Raw genomic sequence first — 23,604 nt, forward strand, 5'->3', positions numbered from 1 at the left:
ATTGGGCAACCCTCGAAGGTACATAGTACGTACTTATATGATCGTACTGGCAACTATTTTTTTTCAATAATTTTGTTTACGCCGACACACTCACTTGTGTATGTTTCTTTTTAGGACAACCGACTTCATATGTCCATTCAAATAGGTACTACGGTTTTGCCGTTTTCTAGTACAATTTTCCATTTATTCTCCTGACAATTGTTATGACGCTTCTTGCACTATATTTACAATGTTACTTTTCCCTTATTCAATTGTAAAAAAAATTACACGTTAAGTTCTATTAATTTCTGTTTTCTGCAGTATACAACATAAGCATTGGTTCATATTATTGGAAAGCATATGTCGTTCCTATACATTTCTTATTATTGTTTTCAAATGTGCGAACTTATTTTTAAATTTCAATGCATACACGTAATCGCTATACTGTCACACTTTAATTTGAACGTGCATTTTTTAAAAACTCTTCCTACTTTGACAATCCCAATTGCTATGGCTTTGAAAAACCGACAATCATGAATTTCAGAAGAAAAAAAAATAGAGTTTAGGGTTTCGAACCATTACTCTCTCTTTTAAAATAAAATAACGGTCACTTTTAAAAAAATTCACAATTTCTTTTCTCAAATATGATCAACACTTTAAAAAAAAACACCATGATTATTTTTAAAAAAATTTGTGTACAAGATTACACATATGCTTTAAAAAAACATTATCCACACAAACTTGACTGCACTATCTATCGCCCTACTTTCTATTAAATTTTTTTTAATAAATGGTCACGGTTATTGTGTTTTATGTTTAAAAAAATATTCAAATTATACATTTAGTAAATTGATTTAACCTACCATAAACATGGAAATACATGTTCGACACATAGAACGCATTATTTCACCAATGCACTAGGGTGTTTTTTTTTCAACGCATATTCTATTATGTTCTAATGCATGCATTCATTATTCATGTAAACAAAGCTAATTAAGTAGGTTCGTACAGAATCAAGTTCTTACTGGTTGAACTACAATGGCGTCAGAAAAAATTTACATTATACTTACTGTATTCACATGCACCCAAAACCAGTTACTACTGCTTTTCGAGGCACTATTGAACGACAATAAGCGGGTCACACATACACTGCACAAAACTAGGCATCAAATTAGACACCTTGCGTACTTTCATATGATCCACGTCTCTGACCTCATTTGTCGTCAAAGTACTAGAATGGATAAACGAACTTTTGCCATTCTATGTCACTTACTGAGGACATCTGCTGGTCTGACATCAACATAAATTATCAATGTGGAGGAGATGGTTGCAATGTTCTTGCATATCTTGCCACACGATGTGAAGAATAGAGTCATCCAACATGACTTTGTGCGCTCGGGAGAGGCTGTTTCACATCACTTCAACCTTGTGTTGTTGGCTGTGTTACGATTACACGATGAGTTGTTGAAGAAACCACAAGTAGTAACAAACACATGCACCGATGCACGATGGAGGTGTTTCGAGGTCTGCATATTCTTCTACTTCCTAATTTATGACTCACAAAGTCCAGCTACTTGAATGCGCTATGTTTGAATTTGCAGAACTGCCTAGGGGCATTGAATGGGACATACATTAAGGTCAACATGTCATAAAATGATAGACCTAAGTATAGAACACGTAAGGGGGAAGTAGCCACAAACATCCTCGATGTATGTGACACGAAAGGAGAATTCGTGTTCGTTTTAGTTGGCTGGAAAGGGTCTGCAGCTGATTCACGAATTCTTCAAAATGCTATTGCACAACCAAACGATCTACAGGTTCCAAAGGGTAATTGAAAGTGGTACAGTACAACCAACGAATATGTAAATAAACTGATTTAGACCTGACGCATTCGTAACAAGTTACTACTATCTATGCGACGCGGGGTACCCAATGTAGAGGGATTTTTGGCTCTGTACATAGGACAACGATACCACTTGCAAGAGTGGCGTGGAGCGGGAAATGCACCTACCACTACGAAGAGTACTTTAACTTGAAACATTCCTCCGCTCGTAATGTTATTGAACGAGCGTTCGTTCTGTTGAAGGGTCGATGGGCAATACTTCGCGGTAAGTCATATTATCTCGTACAAGCTCAATGTCGAACCATTATGGCATGTTGCCTACTACACAATCTCATCAACCGCGAGATGACGAATGTCAATTTCATTGAAGACGTGGATGAGGGAGACTCAACCTACGCGACTATCGAAGGTGATGACATTCAATTTCATTGAGAACTCGAACGAATGGACGCAGTGGCGGGATGATTTGGTCGTCAAGATGTTCAATCAATGGCAGTTGAGTAATCAATAGACTATGTGTGTCGATTTAGTATTCATGTATTCGTTTTAACTTAGTATTGGGTGTGTCTTCCTTTATAGTTTAATGTTTGCATGCATGAACAACATGAATGAAACAGTCTCCCTTCATGCAATAGACGCTATTAAATGGCCTTTTTTATTTTGTCCATCTATATAGTGAAATTACTGATTTCTATGCCGTCATTTCAATTGTCAGTATGGCAAGTTCGTCACATGCACCTAAGCATGTATGGACGAAGGAGGAGGAGGCAACCCTCGTGGACTGTATAGTGGAATTGGTGTCTGCTGGTGGTTAGAAGTCAAACAATGGCACTTTTTGACCGGGGTATCTGGCACAGCTTCTTCTAATGATGGCGGTGAAGTTTTTGGGATGCAATGTCCAGGCGACTACAGTTATTGACGGTTGCATAAAATTGTTGAAGCAATCATATCAAAAAATTGTAGAAATGCACGGCCCGTTCTGTAGCGGGTTCAGTTGGAATGACGATGTGAAGTGCATCATTGCTGAGAAGGAATTGATTGACAAATGGGTTAGGGTATGTGGAAAGTAAAATTGTACATTGATATAATTTTTACTTCAATATGAAACAAGTCTAATATTTGATTTTTTTTTTCCTATGTAGAGTCATCATGCAGCCAAGGGCCTGCTGAATAAATCATCCACATATTACGACGAGTTTTCGTATGTATTTGGGAAAGATAGGGCAACAGAAGCCCGTGCGGAGACATTTGCTGACATCAGATCGAACATTCCTAGCGGGTTTAAGGAATTTGCTAGCGTGGATCTCAATTATATGGAAATTCCTTCTATGTCCAGCCCTGGGTTTAACATGTCCCCCAACAATATCGCACGACCTAGTCAATGAAGCGGTTGTAGGACGTGCTCGAGCGGCTCAAAGTGGAAGCGGGGAGCGCAGAACTTAGATATAGGTGATGTCATTAAGGATGTCATGGCCTGCCAAACCGATCAACTAAGGCTCATTGCAGAGTGATCGCAATTAGCACTAGAGGATGAAAGCAGGGTTCGTAAAGAGGTCGTTCGAGCATTGCGTGCTATACCTGAGCTTAGTAGGTTAGAAAGAGTGCAATGCAATCGAATACTGATGAACAATTTAGCGGACATGAAGGGGTTTCCTTGAATTGTCAGATAACGAGAAGCTTGATTACTGCACGGTGTTTTTACGAGGCACTAGTTGATTGTTTCTTTTACTTGCACGGACTATTATTAATGTTTTTTTTTTTTTATGATTCTACTTGTTAACTTTTTCTTATTGATGTTTTGTAATGATATTGTTGTTCGGTATTTTTTGTTCCAATTATTCATAGAGTCAAATTAATGCGATGTAATTTAATGTGTGTGTATATATATATTTGCACTCCTAAACCCGCTTTTACATGATACGTCACCAAAAATAATTGAAATCATTTGGCAATTGTAATCAAACGTAACAACTAATCGACATTATGTTCAATATGGACATTACCGATCCACAAATTAAATCAATTAGTTCAAGCAACGTTCGATCATTTGGTAAAAAAATATTATTCACTTTGACTATTGGATTTTAAATATGAATTTGATAAAAAAAAAATTAATTAAAAAATAAATCTATCACATCACTATCAACATAACCCTTCCCCCAAATACATCTTATCATAACACTACCCACATAATCTTTCTCCTAAACACATCTTATCATAATATTATCATAACCCTACTCACATAACCCTTCCGCCAAACACCCCTTATCATAAAACTAATTTTATCATAACACTAGTTTTATCATAACTCTAACCCTTTCATAACTCAATCCTTCCTCCAAACACACCCTAAGAGTTTTCTTGAAACTCATTAGTAGCTAGTAAGAGCACATTTCAATTGACTAAAGGAATATGAGTTTTTCAAAAACCACATTTTAAAATAGTTTGAATGATTGTAACATTATCTTTTTTCAGGATGACTTCTTTTTTTAAATTAAACACTTGAAAATGTATTTTTAATACACCTACCCTAATATTGAGAAAATGAGTTTACTCTTCTTATTTTTTTTTTTTTTTTCATTTTGTTATTTGAACTGCTAACAACATGAAGAATAATATTGTTGAAAAGTTATATGCTATTATGGACCTATTGTTGCTAACCTATCCATCTATTGATGTGGAAGCCACATCAATTTCTTTGAAGGGTTTAGGATGTACTTCTAATCATATAAATAAATCGATCTCATTCACATCTATTGTTTAAACTTAATTGAACAAAACTTGTGTAACTTGGAGTTAGGAAATGTATATATAATTTCTTTCTAAATTTTGTTACTCTAAACCCCAAAACCTATTTCATCTACCTCTCACAATTTGTGTATACATAAAACTTTATTGTTTATGAAACTCAAAACTTATATACTACAACAATGTTAACTTCGAGGTATAAATCATAAACTTACGAACTAAATACACGTTACACAAATTCAAATTTCTACAGTCCAATTTATATACTTAAACCTAAGTTTGTTTTTTTTTTTTTTAATTTCATTTGGAGAAGAACTTGGAAAAGAAATTCCCCGGGGAAGAGTTGGACTTCTCCAAACAAGCAACATGAACATATCTTCCAAGTTTGTCAACTTGCCTTGCTTCTCCCCTCGTGTCCTTCTTGCACACCTTGCATGTCTTGTCCACCCACCCTTCTTCAACATATTGTCCATCCACTATTTTTTATCCATTCAAACAACCCAATATTTTACATTAATTTTGATCATGAGTTAACATAAATTTTAAGGCTTTAATATAAATAAAATGAAGTGAAAGGGGGGGAAATCAATTCTATAACCCTAACTTTTAAGGTTTCACAAATATATGAATGTATACCCTACTTTAGATTTTGTTTAAACAAATATTGTGTGAGGGTTAAACAAATTTAAGAGTTAATTCATAAGGTATAAGGAATGGTTAATGGTTGGAACATACCTTCTATGTAAGATTTGAAGAAGTCCTTGTAGGTCCCTCCTATTTTCCTTCTTAAAGCTCCATACTATACCATGCATAATGTAGAAGTACATATTTAGATGATTAAGAAAAAGTGTCTTAGCTATGTGACACATTTTGATTGGATACCAATCGAGTTATGCAAAACACTAACAGAAATCATAGAGATGTTAAGCGCCAAATATTACCCATAATTAATAATAGATTCATTGTGACAAAAGCAAGCAAGCACCTACCTGTTCACGGCTCATTCTGCCGCCGGCTTTGGTGGCCTGGCGGGCATCGTCGAGGAGCTCGGCGTCGCGAGTCGATCGGACTGCTGAGAAATCCAACGCCTCAGTCACGCTGCTGAACAGCGATTTCTTATTCTCTCCTCCCCCGCTTTCTCTCTCCTCGCCCTTCTCCGCCCTTACTCTCAAATTGGAGCTCCTCCTATCAGGCCTCCCCCTTACCGACTTCCATCCCTGCCCTAATTGCGACGGGAACCCCCCGTGAGACGGACAAATCGCCACCATCGTTGCCGCCGGTTAGTTCGTTCAATTGAACCTGAAATTTATAGGATCGACGGCGGCCTGGACGATTATCCGCCATGAAGGAGGAGTTTCCCAGTGCTTTAAGTGAGAATTTGAGGTCAGCAGTGATTGGTCGTTGTGGTTGCCGTGGAGTGGAGCTACGTGGCTGTGTTTGATACTCTTGATCTCTCCATTCTCTATGGCCACTTGATTTTTTTAATGCTTGGTTTATTAATCTTAGGAATAAAATAGTTAATTTATGGCTACCGAAGAGATGGGAGATTGACTCTTGAGATTCACATGTTTGTGTCGCAGTGGGGACAAATGTAGGACTTTGTGATTCTATGGCGTGGAAGGGTTGCTTTCTTGAATAAAAGTTACAATTGAATTTCAATCCAATCTTACCTTTTCACTACTTGAAACTATAGTTTTTCATTTTGAAGTTGAGATTCTAATGCATCCATCATATGAATAGTTCTTTCCGATAGATATTGCAAGTGTCTAATTCTCATCTTTTATTAGAATTGAATAGTCGAAGATAGGGGTGAGTGGCGGTCCGTTGAAGTCATTTTTCAACTAAATTGTCACCAAAACACTATACTCAATTTAAACAAGGGTAAAACTTACCTCAATCGCCAAACTGACCATTAACTTTTTTATTATTCTTTTGAGTTCAAAAGTTGTACCGAGCAAGAGACTGAGCCATTGATCTTATGCTTTTTTTTTTTTTAATTAGTAGTAAATGTCTTTATCCTGAAGTTGCTTTTAGGGTTAATTGGTTAGTTAGTGTTGTTTTGGAAAAAAAAATGGTACAAGAGTGTCACTATTTTCAATTTACAGGGTAGCATCTTCCATTAATCTTCTTTATGTTGATTGGCGAAGTTCAGAGCCTACAAAATAGCATAGATACTCAATTTTGCCCTTTTCTAAAGTTTGTTTATTTGTTGTTCTATCCAACATCATGGGCTTGAATGTCCACTTTTTATAAAATCATGGGTTAATCTTTAAAGCCTGGGAAGATGATTCTTTTAGGTTTGTTGTAGACTTACATGGTGGAATATTTTAGCTTTCATTAAAGGCAGCAGCATCTTTACAAAAAGAGCAGAGAGAGAGAACAGAGTAATCAGTTGAGGCTTATACAACATAAACCATGCCAACTTCAAGAAGAGACACTGGTGGCACCTTAAGAGCAACATCTGCTCCCCTACAATTCCTTCTCAGGAAGTTGTAGCCATAGTTAATGGCCAGCCTCTTCAACAGAGACGATCCTTGCTTTGCACGGACGTGTGAATGCCCGAGAATGAATGCTGTCCCGGATTGCTGCGCTGCTATAAGATCTTCTAGCTCTTCTTGCAGAAGGACTTCTGTTTCAGCTTGTGAGCCACCCTCAAATTCGTCATCTATGGCAAATCTGACTCTTCTTTCTTCTCCCAGTGGCTCCATTTCAATCACATCAGCGATGCTGTCGACAGTTTGGAACCCGACTGATACGCTTGCAGGCTGCACAGTCTCCTCATAAGCAGTTGCACCCGCGAATGCTATGGTTCCAATCACAGCCAGCCTGCATTCACTTGTCGATTCATTTGAACGGGATGCTTCATCCTCACTGCAAGAGTTGCCTCTTTGCTTTCTGAACCAATCATAGCGGATGAAGTCCGCAAGTTTCTTGATTAATTCTGATTCAAATGAGTCCACATCCTGGTGAACATCACGGTAGCCATACCGAACAATGCACCTGTACGATCGATGCGTAGCTGGGCCAACTCTTCCCACGAGATATCGCTCAGCAGGAGGTACAAAAGGAACTGGTACTGACTTTATACATACAAAGACGAGAATCCGATGAAATGCAGGGAGGTTGGTAACAAAGCGGGAGAAGTTGGCAGGGATGCCAGAGGTGAGATCGGTGAAGACTAATCCTATGCCAGGGACACGAGCAATCCCAAGGCTTGGCCCCAATGCTAGCAACCATTCTAATGAAACCTTGTTGTGAAGATCAAATTCATACTTCTTGATGGTTGCATAGTGCCAAACAAACATGATGGTCATGAGGAAGAGAGCTAAAAGAATGGGGAGCCAAGCGCCTTCTCTGAACTTGGTCAATGAAGCTGAGAAATAAAGCAATTCAACAGACCCAAAGAAGATCAAAAAAGCGAGAGCCAAAAGTGGAGATTTGTTCCAACAAAGAACAATCACCAAAGATGTAAGACATGTTGTTACAAGCATCACAGTCATTACAGCCAGACCTGCAAAACAAGAAGTGGACAATTGTGTTAGTCGTTCTTCATGGTCCAATCCATCCTAAAACGTTTGAAGCAACTGATATCTACCCTAAGCAATCAGGTGGATTAGAAGAAGACTATGGCTCAAGATACGGGCAATGGAAAGTTTGTGAACAAGATTGTGAAGAATGGAAATTATTTATTCACTGTGAGCAAATTGACTTTTAGATATCTAAAAATATGATAACTGCACGTTCCAACCGACTCACCTGATGCATTTCCAAGATGTTTTATGTCTCTAAATCCAATCGTAACGGCTACGCAGAGAATCATAAGGATCCAATTTATCTCTGGAATGTAGATCTGGCCATGGATCTTATCAGATGTATGAACAACCTTCACTCGAGGGAAGCACCCAAGTGATTGGCTCTGGTTAATAATGGAGAATGTTCCACTGATGATTGCTTGGCTTCCAACAACCGATGCAAGTATAGCAATTGTAAGCACTGGCCATCTCACACTTTCTGTTTTCCAAAAACCTCTATAAGTAAGTAATGTCCTAAAAATAGCTTGAAACAAATGAAAATAGTAAGAGAACATTAAAAAAACATTACATGGTGCTCGTGAATTATAAATCTGTACTACTCATAAGTAGGCAGGGAGAATTTCTACCAGTCATTCATACCTGGAACAGAAACGTAGAAGCCAATGCTTTTGGTGGTATGGTGATGTTGTGATAAGTAAGCAGCTTGGCCCATGTATGCCAATATAAGCGCTGGATACACCAAAAAAGTGAAAGCAATCTGAAGGGGGGTGAGACAAGACAGGATGGAGCAGGATTGTCAGTCTTACTTGTTTATAAAAAGAATATTTTCCGTGTAATGAATAAACTGAAAAGGGAAGTTACAACTTAAGGGCCATTCAAGACTGAATCACCTGTATTGCAGTGTATGAGAAGTGACCAAGATCAGCAAACATTGCTTCTGAGCCTGCATTTCAATCAAACACTCTATAAGCCCCACATAGACCTTTGGAATCTGTTCTGTTATTGAGTCCTAACTGAATGTTTCTACACAAAATGGAGAGCAACTAAAATGGTTTGGCTCCGAAATACAGATAAAGACAAGCTAAACCAAATAGAATTTGCATAAAGTAATTGAAACTTGGAAGAAGGAAAGAAAACAAGTGATAAGCTGCCAAAGCCTTGTTAAGTATGCTATACAATTGTTTTACCTGTTATGCATAGCAATATGCCCCCCAACGACATCCAACCACTCTTCCTTGTCTTCTCCAAAAACTTGAACATGTAATATGGAGAAAGAGCCTCATAAACATGTGGATTCCAGTGTATAATATTGTATATGCCAAGGGTACTGATGCAGAGTAGCCATGCCAATACAATGGGGGCAAATACAAAGCCGACTCGATGTGTGCCGTAGTGTTGAAGTGCAAATAGACAAACCAAGATAAAGCAAGTGATCGGAACCACTGCATCTGCAGGAAGGTAAATTCTTAATGTTAGCTGTGAGAGCATGTAGGTAAATTTAGCCAATGAAAGGTCAGTATGATTAGTACACTCAAAACTATTCAATATATGCAGCATAGTAGAAGCTCGTTTGGAGAAAATTTCTTATCCTGGAAGGATAGATCTTAGAGTGTTTGACAAAGGGGAGAGAATAAGAAGGAAACAGAGTAATGAGCTTGCAAGAATTTAAACAATATAATGGAGTGATATGCCAAACCTACCATCAAAATTTCAAATCCAAATTATTTGTCATACTTGAATAAATCTTTTGAAACTCTAAACGGGAGGTTTATTTATTTCTTACTTGGCCACAATCTAAGATGTTTATTATGAAGTTAATAAGATTGGTTTTATTAAGTCTAATATTGAAATTTTAGAGGTTTGTAGAATTGGTACTTGAATTGTGTAAAGGTATGGATAATGGAAATCTGGGTTCATTTATCCGATATGTAAATGACTTTCTTTTGAGTTCAACAAACGTGGAGAGGATTCTCCAACTTCAAAGAAAAGTGTAGATGTCTGAATCATAGAGCTACATTAACATTTTCAATACGTAAATGAGTTTTAGAAGTTGGAATCTATATAGCTCATTAGATTAGAACACCCATAGGCCATAGCCTAGAGACTCAACTGCATAACAAATTTTCTACTAGGGGGAGAAATAAATCTAGAATCTAAAGAAGGTACAGATATTAGAAGCTATACACCTATGACCTAGCTGTTTCCTTGCTTCAAGTTGCACAAATCATCATTTGTGAATCAAATAACCTTTACTAGAAATTTATATCGATCCCCAAAATAAACAACCTCCTCAATTTGTAATTAAGTTGACTTTGCAAAGGAAGACAAAAGAATGAAAAATAATTCTCAATACCTATTTGATTTTTGTTTATTTTTGGTTTAGGAAAATTAAGCCTATAGACGGTACTTCTATTGATTTTTCTGTTTTGTAAATCTATTATAGGAGTGTTTTCAAAAACTAAGCCAAGTTTTGAAAATTTTAAAGAGAAAAAAAAGTAGATTTTAAAAACTTGTTTTCGGTTTCTTTTTTCTTTTTTGTTTTCAGTACATGTATAAGTATTCAGTTTTTTAGTTAGGAACGATGAAAACTATAAATGAACAATCTGATTTTACTATGCACAATTTATAAAAATCAAATGATCGTCAAATGAAACCGAATTAATATGGCTCCAACGTAAGCTAAGAATGAAAAGAGAGGTGGATGAAACCAATGGAAACAGAAAGTTGAGCGTATTTGTAGGTCCCCCTTGTACCTCAGTCCAAAAAGAAACTAACACTTCCCTAGTCTTGTCAAAATAACTCACTAGAACCTTCTGTCTCATCATCAGTTTGAAAAAAGCAAAGTTTTTATTGGTACAGCTAACTCATTTCATTTATTTAATTTGCATTGTTTCACCAAAACTTTCTCTCTATTACTCCATTATTAAAACAAGACAAAAATTTCATAAAGAATCTAAAAATTTGACAATAGATGCTAGACAGCACTTGAGACAATTTCACATCTCAATTTCCTCTCTAGGGTTTTCTGTTAAACATCTTGTCCTAACTTCCTTCCTTTAGTATTTAAAGATAAATTACATTTTTAATCACTGTAAATCTAATTTCAACTAAGAAACTATACATGTAAATCCTTTGTTATTGTTCCAATATTTATTAAATTAATTAAATACCCTATTGCTCTTAATGAAAATTAACATAATAGTTCTAGACCCCTTTTCTTATTTATAATTGATGCATAATCTACTAACTTATGTTAGGTTTGACCTTAGGACCTTTTTTTATAATTAAACTAGCATCTAGAAATTGAATCTATATTCATATTTTTCAACCATTAACCAAACTTCACTGCCATGTCATTAAAACAAAATGTCTAGCGCCAAACTAAAGTTACGGCATATTGAGTAAAATTGTAATTCAACCTAAGAGAAAAACTAATAGAGATGTTCAAAGTGAAGGTGCTTACACTGATGGTGAGCCTTGGTCATGGATAACTCAAGTCCAGAAACTGCTGAGAAAACTGCACAAAACAAAAACTAAAACAATTAAAATCTTGAAGGAACATAAGAAAATAGAAAAAGAAGAAGAAGAAAATGTACCAGAAATGGCAGGAGTGAGAAGACCATCTCCAATCACCATACAAGTCCCTAGAAGAACAAGAATCAACAAGGCAGTGTGAAGAGCCCTGTGCTTCTCTAGTAGCAATTTAACCTTAGATTGCTTCTTCTTCTCTGGTGAATGTTCCAGCAAGTAAGTTGAAAGAGCTTCATCAGCAACTTGTCTATTGGGGAGAAGGCTTACTTTGGCATGTCTACAAATTAAAGAGTACAGAGCAAAAGTTCCACCTGCAATGGGGATTTCAGAAGAATTCATCAACTGAGTTTTGTTACTCTTTCCATTTTAACCAAATGCTTCTTTCTTCTTTACCTTCACCATTGTCATCAGCTCTAAGAACTACAAAAACGTATTTGAAAAGAGGGACTATAGTGAGAGTCCAGAAGACAAATGAAAGAACACCATAGATTTCTTCGTTAGTATCTGAATGTTGGATGTCTTCAGCAAAAGTGCTTCTATAAACGTAAAGAGGAGAGATGCTCAAATCGCCATAGACAACACCAAGGCTTTGATAGGCCAATACAAGAACTGTTTTCCAAGAATCCTTCTGAAAGAAACCCCCAAAATTTCAGACGATTCAACAACTGGGTGTTTTCAAAATGTAGAGAAATGGAGAAGTTGAAGCTTAAAAAATCAATTCAACACAAACCTTTGAACTATCCCAACACTTCCCAGGCTCAAGATCCATAGCTTCTTTTTCTCGATCTTCAAGCTAAATCCTGATGTGGGGTTCAGTTAGCTGTAGATCTAAATGGAATTTTAAAGAAGAAGTAAAAGGAAAAAGAGCTTACATATCTGTATTCCCCTACAAAATGAAGAAGATAAGAGAAGTTATGTCAGTTATCAGTCAGTTATCAGTAAACCCAGTTGATATCTCTATCAAGACCGCCATTAAAACTCAAAACAGAGGAGAAACAAGGGGATTTGTGGACAGAACAATTGAATGTTGACGATATTTTGATTCTGGGTAACTGATGAATATATCCAAATGGGCTCATAAATGCGAAATGGAGATCATGGACCCTCATCATTACAATCCCCATCCCCATATGACAAGATTCTTGAAGCTAAAATTTCTCTTTCCAGTTGGTAAAACAGGAAAAACCCAAAACAGAAAACAAGTAAATAAGAAGAAAAAAATGGGTTAAAAAGAACTCACACTGCTACAACTCTGCTCTTCAAAGAAAAGAGGAATGCACACAAAACACAAGCTCAACAACAATGGCACACAAAATTCTGCTTCACAAGATAAAAATGGGGAATCAGAAATGACAGAATGAAGAAGAAAGAAGATCACGTGAGCTAATGACAGTTACAAAACAGTCCCACAAACACGAAGCGTCCACGAAGACGGCCGATTGATGGACAGTGGAGTGGACCATTATCTTTTCTCTCTCTCGTATGGGGGGGGTTTTTTGTTTCTGTTTGAAGCTTTACAGAAGGAAATTAAGGGCTACCCATTAGAAGTTTAAGCAAGATTGGCGCAATAAGCAAATAAAAAACGGATGAAACTTGTATTATGTTGATGTTGTGATGTGAAAGCGATGGAAAGCAATTGGGGTAAACTAGGCAATTATGAACATTGATGAACTTGATTTTGAACCTTTTTTTTTTTTTAATTAAAAGTAATAGTTTTCTAAAACTTTTTTATCATCTCTTAAATTTTTGTTAATATATCCACCTTTTTCTATTTCAAAATTCAGTTTTAACATCAACAACATGAGAAATGGGTATTTTGTTGTATAGTTAATAATATGTATGAAACAAGAAAAACAGCCATAAATTATTTCTTTGATTTTTTTTTCTTTTATAATATTTTTCATAAATATCTATTGATATTAATATTAGGGATGGATATTTTGTTTTGCATTTTGAGTGACACCTTTATACTCTATTAAATCATTCTAAAAACATTAATTAAATTAGTTTGTATAGCAATTATTTTAAATGAAAGTTAAGACCAAACACTAAAAAACTAAAAAACTGAGCATTAACTACTTAATGGTAGATGTGAAAAAACAAAATTAATAATAAACACAAAGTACACTAAAAGAAATTAAGACGTAAAAGCTCAAAATTTAGAAACTAAGGAAATAAAAAATGTAGTATAAATTCACTAAAAGTGTGTTTTCTAACAACAAACTAGTTCAATTGACATATGAAACTACCAACCTAATTCAAAAATCTCACCTCTCTTTTTGTAATTAAAAAAGATTTAAAATGTTTCTTTATTTATATATATTTTTTTTGTTTGTTAGTGTGGTTAGAGGTAAAAAGCAAAGACATGTGAGTCATAATGAAAATGGGTTGGAAAAGACATGATGGCCGAACATGCCCTTTATTACTCCAAACCGATAAAGCTTATCATTCTTTCAGCTTTTTCCAATGCCCCTTTTTACATACTTATTGTTCAAACTTTCACTCTCTCCACACACCCTCTTCCCTCTTCTTTTCCTTCACTAAAACCCTATGCTATTTATTCATCCTTTTATGGTGCTGTTCGGTGGCTTCATGGTTGGGTTTGAGATGCTCCCAAAAGGAAGAATTGCTTTTTTCCTTCCTCCTTCTTCTTTTTTTGTATTTCAATTCTCTATGCTTACTTTTCTTTTTCCTTTTTTGAATTCAATTCTAGAGGACAGAATTAACTGTGTTTCATAATATTATATTTCTCTCCTACTTTTCCTAATCCTTTTATTTAAATTTTTAGTTTTTAAAAATCAAGTTTACCAAAGGATCATTTCTATTCTTTTCTTTTTTTCTTTTTATTTTATTGTTTACGTTTTATCAAGATTTTTAAAAATTTAACTAAATTTTGGAGGTTATGTGTAAAAGCGGAGAGGATGATAGACATGTAACGCCTTGAGTTTAAGGAGATGATTTAATTGATATCATGTCTAAACGAGAGATTTTGAAGATATAAAAGTGTGGTCAAGAAAGACTTAAAAAAATTGTGAGTTACTGTCTATATAAATAATGTGTACTTTTCTTTTCGATAGCTTAATTATAAGAACTTCATAATTAAGAGAATGTTTGACTTGGAGAAATCATAAGTTGGATGGCCTCTTTGAAATTTTCATATGAGACATGTGAGTTAAAACAAAATATGCTTAAGATGATCTATAGTTAGATCAAGGGATACAGAATAATGACGGTGTCATTAAGTTCCAAATCCTAAACTCAAGGTGCTATACCACAAAAAGTGCATGGAGCTCTATAGAAAATATGTGGAACAGTCAGGTCGAGACAAACAAAAATGGGTCATTCCCAATTTGCCCTAGTGTTACCTAATTTGCCCTAGTGTTACCTGTCTTTCATGGGTTTGCAACTATTAGTCTAAAATTACACAAAACAACAACTATTTTGAAACTATTTTCACATATAGCAAAAATTAAAGAACTTAAATGAATTATAGAAAACTCAATCGATTTTGCTACACTTGTAAGTAGTTTCAATTCTTTTACTTTATTTGAAAATGTTTATTTTAACTTCCAAATCAAACTTCTACGCCAACCATCCCTACGGTTTCTGAAACTATGTTTTCAAAAAACAAAATCCATTTTCAAAACCATTTATTTTTTTCATTCTTGAAATATCTCATAAATTGGAAAAAAAAAATTAAAATTGAAAGAAACAAAAAGAACTCATTTGGATAGGCAAACATATGCTCAATTTTTAAAAACTAAAAAACCAAAAAATAGAAAGCGATTTGTCGTGATAAAAAAAACAATCTCTTATTTTGATGCAACCTATGTGCTTGTACATTGTGTATTAAAATACTGTATTTTCTATGTATATTTGAATAAAGATACTTTACATGATTAAGTTGTTGAAATGTTATTTATTGGGGTGTATTTATACATTTAGGTGGACTCTAGCTAGTTAATTTGTATGTTTGAGTGATTTCAAAACCATGCCATGACCAGTGTATCAATGGAAATGAGTTCATCTCATACTTAATTAGAAAAGTCTAACTTGAAACCATACCATGTTTGAGTTTAATTAGTACTCAATGTTAGTTATGTTTATGTTTAGCTAACACAAATGATTGTGGGTAATTGTTCTATTTTGTTCCTAAGTGAAGTTTCATTCTATAGGCCATTATACCCGTCTAGATGACGATGACTTTGTGCTAAATTGAATTACTAATTACTGTCATGCTCTTGTTGATTATCTATTAAGTTACAACTTGTTATATACCACGTAGAACTTTATATTTGACATGAATTATGCAGTTTGATATTTTTACGTTTATTTTTTTAAGAATTAAACTTATAATTTAATCCAATTAAATTTTGTATTTAATAGAGCATTCAAAATTGTTTAACGTCCTTACTCATCAAAATAATTATTGTACAATACGAACACTAGATTTTTTCATTGTATCATGAAAACGCTGGACTTACATGAAAAAACTGAGTATAGAAATTAAATTAAAACAACTTTTAAAAATATAGAAATCAATTAGAATTTTTGATAGACTATATTTTCTGTCAACTTTTAGGGTATGTTTGAACTATGGAGTGAAGTGGGCTATAACAGCTCACTTCTTGTTTGGAATAAGATTTAATTTTAGCTGAGATTCTGAGTAGAATTTCAAATAACATATGTTACTATATTTTTCAATCTTAAATCGGTGTTTGTTTCAAGGATTGGAAAGTTCGTCGGCCAACTCTCGTACACGACTTTTGATAACATATGTTACTATATATTATTATTATTATTATTATACAACCGCAAATAGTTTTAAGTTTTGTTATAGATATGTAAATTATTCTATATATATATAGTACCTACCAAGTCTAATCTAACATATTTGTAAGGTTTAAATCTTATTTTGGTATCTAAATTTTGTATATTATTCTAATTAGATTCCTAAACTTTTTAAAACATTTGTTTTAGTCCCTAAACTCTTAAAAAGATGTTATTTATACCTTGTTGCCACGAATTCGTCAACTTTTTAAATGAATGATGATGTTGATTCTAAGTTCTAGATTCATCAAGTTAATGATTATTAATTATGAGAATATTTTTATATGCAATTTCGTAAAATTTATTTTCTATATGAATAACTCTTAATTTTAAATATGATAAATATAGAGTCTAATCATCAAATCAAAACATTGAAAATTACCTCAGTTTCTTTTTTAAGTTTAGAACTAAAATATACGTTTTTAAAATTTAAGAACTAAAATAGAATAAGATACAGATATTAGAAACCACCCGGACATCACTTCATTAAACCATCTTAACAATTAACCGTACTTATCCCCAATTAAAAACAAAATTCAAATCTACGATAAGTAGAAATCAAATTCAAATAAATAGAAGCAATAGGTACAAACCACACTTACTATACAATTATCCATCGTAAATAAATGGTGATATTTTGTTATATATTTATAAATTTTTTGAATAATTTTTTATAAAATAAAATAACGATGGGAAAGGAATGAGGAATAGAATATTATTGTGTGAATAATAATAATAAGAATAGTAAGAGAGAAGGAGGGATTTGTAGATGAAATTAGGATGAAAAATAAGTGAATAATGGAGAAAGAACAAAAAAAAAGTATGATATTAAGAAATAGGAGCGGGAATATTGCACTTTCAACGCATATCTCGTGCACTTTCTTTATTAATTATTTTGTGGGGAATAATATATATATGTGTTTTGAATTTCGCAATGTTGTTTAGTTGATTGGACCAATTTAATATTAAGACAAAAGGCCACCGCCGGAGCACAAAGTTTCATAATATTCCTTCATGTGGATCTGCCATTCCTCTATCTCGTTGGTAAATTTATATATATATATATATATATGTTTGTATATCCTTTTGTTTCCTCTAAACAAAATAATAAAAATAAATTATAATATTACAGTAAGGTAACAAAATTAAAAAATATTTGTCGCTCGTATAACAAAAAAAAATTAAAGTCCATCAAGTCACTATTATTTTCATAAATTCAAGATTTGTCTCTGGTTCATTTTTTGCTTCACTTCTTTTTCTTATTTTTTGCGATTTATTCTTCTTCTTTTCATATTATTATTTCTTGTTTTTCATATTCTCACTTCTTCTTGTTCATGATTTCTTCATTTTCTCTTCCAAAATTTCTTCCTTTTTTTTCACATCTCATTTTCTTTTTCTCTTCTTAGCATAAGATCTAAACAACCATGCACTAATATATAAATGATCAGTTGTTTATCCTAGATAAACAGAGATAGACCACTATGACTAATAGATTGTTTAGATTTTGTACAATATTGTTTAGATTGGGTATAGTGATATAAGATCGTTTAGGTTGGGCATACAAGGGTATAAGATCATTTAGATTTCGTACAAGATCATTTATTTTGGATACAATATCATTTAGACTAGGTACAAGATTGTTAGAGTGGGTACATGATCGTTTAGACTAGGTAAAATGATACAAGATTGTTTAGACTTGGTAAAAGATTGTTTTGACTTGTTACAAGATCATTTTATACTAGGTACATAATCGTTTTTCACGCGTGTGTGATCGACAATCGTGGGGGTATTTTTTTTATTTCACGTTGTGAGCTTGTGGACTTTTTCCTTTTCCAAAATTGTTCAGAAGAGTTGTTCACTTATAAATCGTATAGAACTTCATAATTAAGGACAACAATCTCTCGGTACCTAGTGCCCACACTTGTTCACTTTTCAAGATACGAGTGATGGAAGTAATCTCACAAAGGAAGAGAACTCTTTCTTGCGCGTGTTAGCTATGTCCTTGCTAATTGCCCTCTTGGATAGTTGGTGACTTACGCTGGCCAAGCTATGAGAATAACACATTGACTAATGAAAAGTGAAGACATTATGGATTGAAAAGGTATAAACATGTAATACATATATATATTAAAGAATATAAGCCTTCAACCATTGTACACTATGAAATCTGGAAAGATACATGGATGAAAAGTATTATAAGTTAGGGGAAAGCATGAAATATGAAATCTTCTCCACTTGAAAGTTAAACTCTCACACTACAATTTGATCGGATAAGAAGAAGATGGACTTTATAAGCGACTGAAAGGCTACTCATTTTCGTCTCTCTCTAGTTTTTGGCCCGTTCAGGTACTAAGATCGCTCATTCAAGCGTGTCTTCCTTGGTGAAGAAGGAAACTTTTTATAGGCAGCTTTTGGTTGAAAACTTCTATTCTTTTGAACATTTCAACATTGTACATCGAAAGTTGTCTATGGCATGTCACATCATCTTCAACTACAATTCTTGTCGTCTAGCAAACCGCTTCTCACGTTGTGATTTGGTCTTCTCTTCTATTCTTCTCATGAAAGACTCTGTGATTTGGCGTTATTCTTCTTTTGTTCATAGACCTGCATTTAGACACTGAAAATCGCGTAAAATAGGCATAAAGCTTATGTAAATTGTATTTCTGAATACTTAGAAATTTATAATATAAGCTACGCATTTTGATCCTCTTCTTATGCATTTCAGCCTCGATATTCTATATAAGAGGTTACAATAATGTGTATTTCTACACGTTATCACAAGGCAACCATGGGATGAAAGGACCACATGGCCATAAGATGTTGGCCAATTCAATTAAATGAGGGTATTGAGTTAATAGCCTGAACAACGAAAAATGAACCGAAAAATTCTCCAGAGGATGCTAATGATGATGCAATCATCATAGTAGTCATCTTCTTATGTGTGGGAATGGTTCATGTTCTTGGCGAAAGGAATAAGGAAAGGTCAATTTATGCTTTATGTTTGGAACGAGGCATTATGAACCTATTTATGATAATGAATTTATGTGTGATTGAATTGTTTACCCAAAAAGGATTTCTAAAACCTCACTCACTAAGTACTTGACTTACGTTTTAAGTTTTTCTCCCCTAGGTTACTAGACGTTAAGGTCAAGTTGAGAAGAGTAAGGTGAGCTGCTATGCATTGAGGTGTTAGCCATGTGTTCTAAGTTGTTTTTGAAGAAGTTGCACTAGGCCTTGAGAGTCTTATTTTATACTACATTGTATTCAAGGAAGCATGTATTATGTATTGGAACACATATTGTTAAGTTACTAAAAATAAGTTTTTTTGTTCTATCTTGCGTCGTGAAGTTTTTCGTTTAGTAGTAGTTTAAAGATTCAAGTTACATTAAGATTGATTGTTGTGTTAAATCTGCTTACTAGATGTTCAACGTGCTATCTCGTGGGAAAATATGTGTTGAGTGTCTAGGCATGCCTTCACATGGTTGCATGAAGTGATCTTGGGACGGAGTGTGACACTATCTCTCTATCGCTCTCTTTTGCTCATAATCTCTTCCTTCCATTGTATAACACGCTACGACCGACAGATTGCGCAGTCGCATGTCAATGAAGAACCCCTAGCCATTGAAACCCTGCAAACACCATCACTGCACTGTGTCCCCATCATCCAACTCACATTACACTAAATTTGGACATGTCACCTTTTGCACTAGCCACGAGTCACTCCTCCAATGGCTCCCTTACAACCGTCGTGTGTGGTAACTCGCTGGAGATCAAGTAAGCTATTGTTCGTGACTATACTTCATTTAGATCCACCACTTAAAGTATGATTCTTATAGTTTGAAGTTGTCTTTTTTAGGTGATTGTTGAATACCGCATATTTAAGAACACCTAGTAAGCGAAATACTATTTTAATCTTTCAATATGAACTCTAAACATTTTATCTCAACTCAGCATTGAAAAGAAAAAGCTCCTATTTGTTTATTTATGTTTTCTTGCAGTGAGAATTTGAACTTTTGACCTTTCAAGTTAATAATACTACATCATAATTAATTGAATTTGCTTAGAAGATGCAATCAAACCTACTACCTCGAGAAAGGAAATACACGGCCATTACTATTGAGTGTTGCGCTCGAGTTGTCAAATATAATAGACTACTCCAATATAGATGATTTTTTTCTTCTTTTTTCTTATAAGCTATAGAGTTATTTTAAATTGTGTTCGAGCTCTTTTATACCAAAAATTGGCACTAAATACCTCATGCATAGAGTATTTTATTTTAATATACTTATTATGATCAACAATCAATTTTCTTCCAATTGCTATCTAACTCTTTTGATTATAGCCATGAATTGTGATAAAGTGAAACTTGATTATGTCCCCTCATGAATATTTTATTTATTACAAAAATTAATTAACAAAGATTTGATGCCATTAGTCAAGTTCTCCTTCAAATACAAATACATACATATATATATACACATATAGACACAACCCATCTATATATCCATCGTTCACACACTCCAACTTGTGATTAAAATAGCTTAAGGACTATAGATTATCTAAATATATTATAAGTTAATGCTATATTTGACTTTAAATGAAATAGTTTCTTTACGAACTTGTGGCTTAAGAATTTTGGATATATTATTGAAAAAATTAATCCACTAATAGTGACTTTTGAAGCGTGAAAAATTAGTTCACTAATATTTAAAATGATATTGATTGTAGTGATGTTATTTTATTTATATATCATTGAGATGTTCTAACTATATATATTATACTAATAAAATTGATGGTTGAATCATTCAACAAAATGTGTATAGTAAAATAATAACGGAGAATTGCGAAAAGTATGCCAAAAATTGGATAGAAAAAGAGTTTTAGGATTGATTGTAAAAAAGTTGAGATTTAGGATAAATTTGGGGTGAAATGACGAAAATATCCTTATTTAATTTTACTTCACATTTGCTCTTCTCTACCAACCTCTCTCTCTTCAATGTACAGTACGTAAAGGAAAAAAAGAAAAAAACCCATTTGCAGTTCTTCTCCTCTCTAAAAAATTTGTCAACTTTCCGCTTTACGCCAGTGTCGTTCATCCTCTACTCTGGCGAACATCTCACGCACTGTGGTTTTGTTTTAATTTTTTTTTAATCTGAATCTTGTTGTGTTATATGTAGATATATTTGCATCTTAAATGTATAAATCAAATATAATTTTTAATTGTTTCAAGTTGATTTAGGGTTGATTCAGGGTTGTTTTAGAGATGTTTTAAAGGATATTAGCAAGTTATTGTTATTATTATTTTAACTTGCAAACATCTCGCAAACTTCTCGTAGACATCTCGCAAACATCTCGCAGGTTCTTAAATTCAAATGTTTAATCTGAAATAAATTTATTTAGGGTGACTTTTAACATTTGAATTTCATTTCATTTCAGATTAAACGTTTAAATTCAAGAACCTGCGAGATATTTGCGAGATGAACAATACCGAAGTAAAACGGAAAGTTGACAAACTTTTGAGAGAGGAGAAGAACTGCAAATGAGTTTTTTTTTTTTTTCTTTTGCTTTACGTACTCTACATTGAAGAGAGAGGTTGGAAGAGAAGAGAAAATGTGAAGTAAAATTAAATAAAGGTATTTTCGTCATTTCACCCCAAATTTGTCATAAATCTCAACATTTTTTTTCTACTCCATTTTTGACATGTTTTTGGCAATTTCCTAATATTAAATGAAAATAAATTCCAATTTCTTTTTGGGGCCAAATCTCGAAGCAAAGAACCTTAATTCTAATTCATGGAAAGAAGAAATAAATCAAGAATTTAGGTAAGAGTGCTTCTTCATTATCTCCCGTTTACAAAATAGATATAAAATTAAGATTTTATGGACATTTTGAGTGGGTTGGTAGAAGAAAATTAATGAAGTAAATTTATCATAAATGGTTTTCATGCACTTTCAAAATAAAGGTGAGTTTCCATTTTTCTTCATTAATTTAATTTTTTTATATTTTGAATCTAGTTAATTAATTAAAATTAATTGATACTCATTTATCAAAATTAATGCAATTAATTGTTTAATTATAATAACTCAATAATTTTTCATTAAAACACACACACTTAATTCAATTTTAGAAATTAGAACTCATTATTATACAAATGCCACCATATTTCAAGTATAAAAGTTCATTTTTTAATGATCATAATCCATCACTTGTTGGTTTATTTATAATAAATTAATCAGTTATCACGATTAATTTTAGAGGCATTTTCAAATATATAGCTTAATGAATCAAAATATTTATAAAATAGGACAAAATTTAACTTCTATTAGTGTCTATCAATTTCTATGAATAATACATTTGATAGACAATGATAGAAGTTTATCAGTGTCTATTATTGTAGAATCTAAAATATTGTTATATTTTGTAAATATTTTGTCAATTTTGACATAGCAAGGTCATTTTTAAATATAGTAAAATGAACTAAAATATTTACAAAATATAGCAAAACTTCAAATCTCTATTATTAAAGATACTGATATATACTGATAAAAGGTCTATCGACGTCTATCAATATCTATTATTGATAACATAAAAAAATTTGTTATATTTTATAAATATATTCAAAAATTTTGTCATTCACAATGATTCTGTTTGAACTTTTATAGCATTATTTCTTCTACCGTAATCAAACACAATCATGTTTAGTTTTTATTCTCAAATATATTATTTTTTGTACATATTTTATTCTCTGTCATCTTTTTTTAAATCAAACCAACCCCGGAGGTATTGAAAAATCTATTGAAAATTGAAAAACTTATATTGGACAAATTTACCTAAATTATATCATCATAGATGTTACAATTGCCATCTTTGGATTTTGCTACTCAATCAAAAGTCACACCTACCAATAGACATGTTAGCTCTATGTTGGGGTAGCCATTGAAATATGAGGCAAGTGTTTGGCATAATCACACTTTCTTTTGGTGACCATTTACTTTTTCTAAGCTTTTTCAAACGTAACGTGGATGAAAATATCTCGATAGAGTTTGGAGTTAGTTATTTATTATAATTATTAGTTATTAGAATACTTATCGTGAATGTAGATTACTATCCTATTATATATTTGAAGTTAGACTATTTTAG

The 23,604-nt window shown here is 33.2% G+C and overlaps 2 protein-coding genes across 4 annotated transcripts; both read right to left on the reverse strand.

Annotated features, from left to right (window-relative positions):
• Window positions 1-4,618: 4,618 nt before the first annotated feature.
• LOC101211273 lies at window positions 4,619-6,213 on the reverse strand. Its single transcript, XM_004146396.3, has 3 exons — window positions 5,560-6,213; window positions 5,306-5,369; window positions 4,619-5,046 (listed from the first exon to the last, which is right to left on the reverse strand). Exons 1-3 carry the CDS (start codon window positions 5,836-5,838, stop codon window positions 4,871-4,873), a joined length of 519 nt encoding a protein of 172 aa, XP_004146444.1. The 5' UTR covers window positions 5,839-6,213; the 3' UTR covers window positions 4,619-4,870.
• A 619-nt stretch (window positions 6,214-6,832) lies between these two features.
• On the reverse strand, window positions 6,833-13,244 carry LOC101211022 (potassium transporter 2). Of its 3 annotated transcripts, XM_011656733.2 has the most exons (11): window positions 12,875-13,244; window positions 12,507-12,520; window positions 12,365-12,434; window positions 12,028-12,262; window positions 11,700-11,945; window positions 11,567-11,620; window positions 9,291-9,551; window positions 8,994-9,046; window positions 8,743-8,860; window positions 8,327-8,581; window positions 6,833-8,081 (listed from the first exon to the last, which is right to left on the reverse strand). In XM_011656733.2, exons 3-11 carry the CDS (start codon window positions 12,401-12,403, stop codon window positions 6,970-6,972), a joined length of 2,373 nt encoding a protein of 790 aa, XP_011655035.1. In that variant the 5' UTR covers window positions 12,404-12,434; window positions 12,507-12,520; window positions 12,875-13,244; the 3' UTR covers window positions 6,833-6,969. The 3 variants fall into 3 exon arrangements, with proteins under 3 accessions (XP_011655035.1, XP_004146443.1, XP_011655034.1); XM_004146395.3 differs by lacking the exon at window positions 12,875-13,244 and having other exon boundaries at window positions 12,507-12,854; XM_011656732.2 differs by lacking the exon at window positions 12,875-13,244 and having other exon boundaries at window positions 12,365-12,854.
• Between the last annotated feature and the right edge of the window lie 10,360 nt (window positions 13,245-23,604).

Source organism: Cucumis sativus, chromosome 5 (genome assembly GCF_000004075.3).
Source record: "Cucumis sativus cultivar 9930 chromosome 5, Cucumber_9930_V3, whole genome shotgun sequence".
In the NCBI taxonomy this organism is placed as follows: domain Eukaryota; kingdom Viridiplantae; phylum Streptophyta; class Magnoliopsida; order Cucurbitales; family Cucurbitaceae; genus Cucumis; species Cucumis sativus.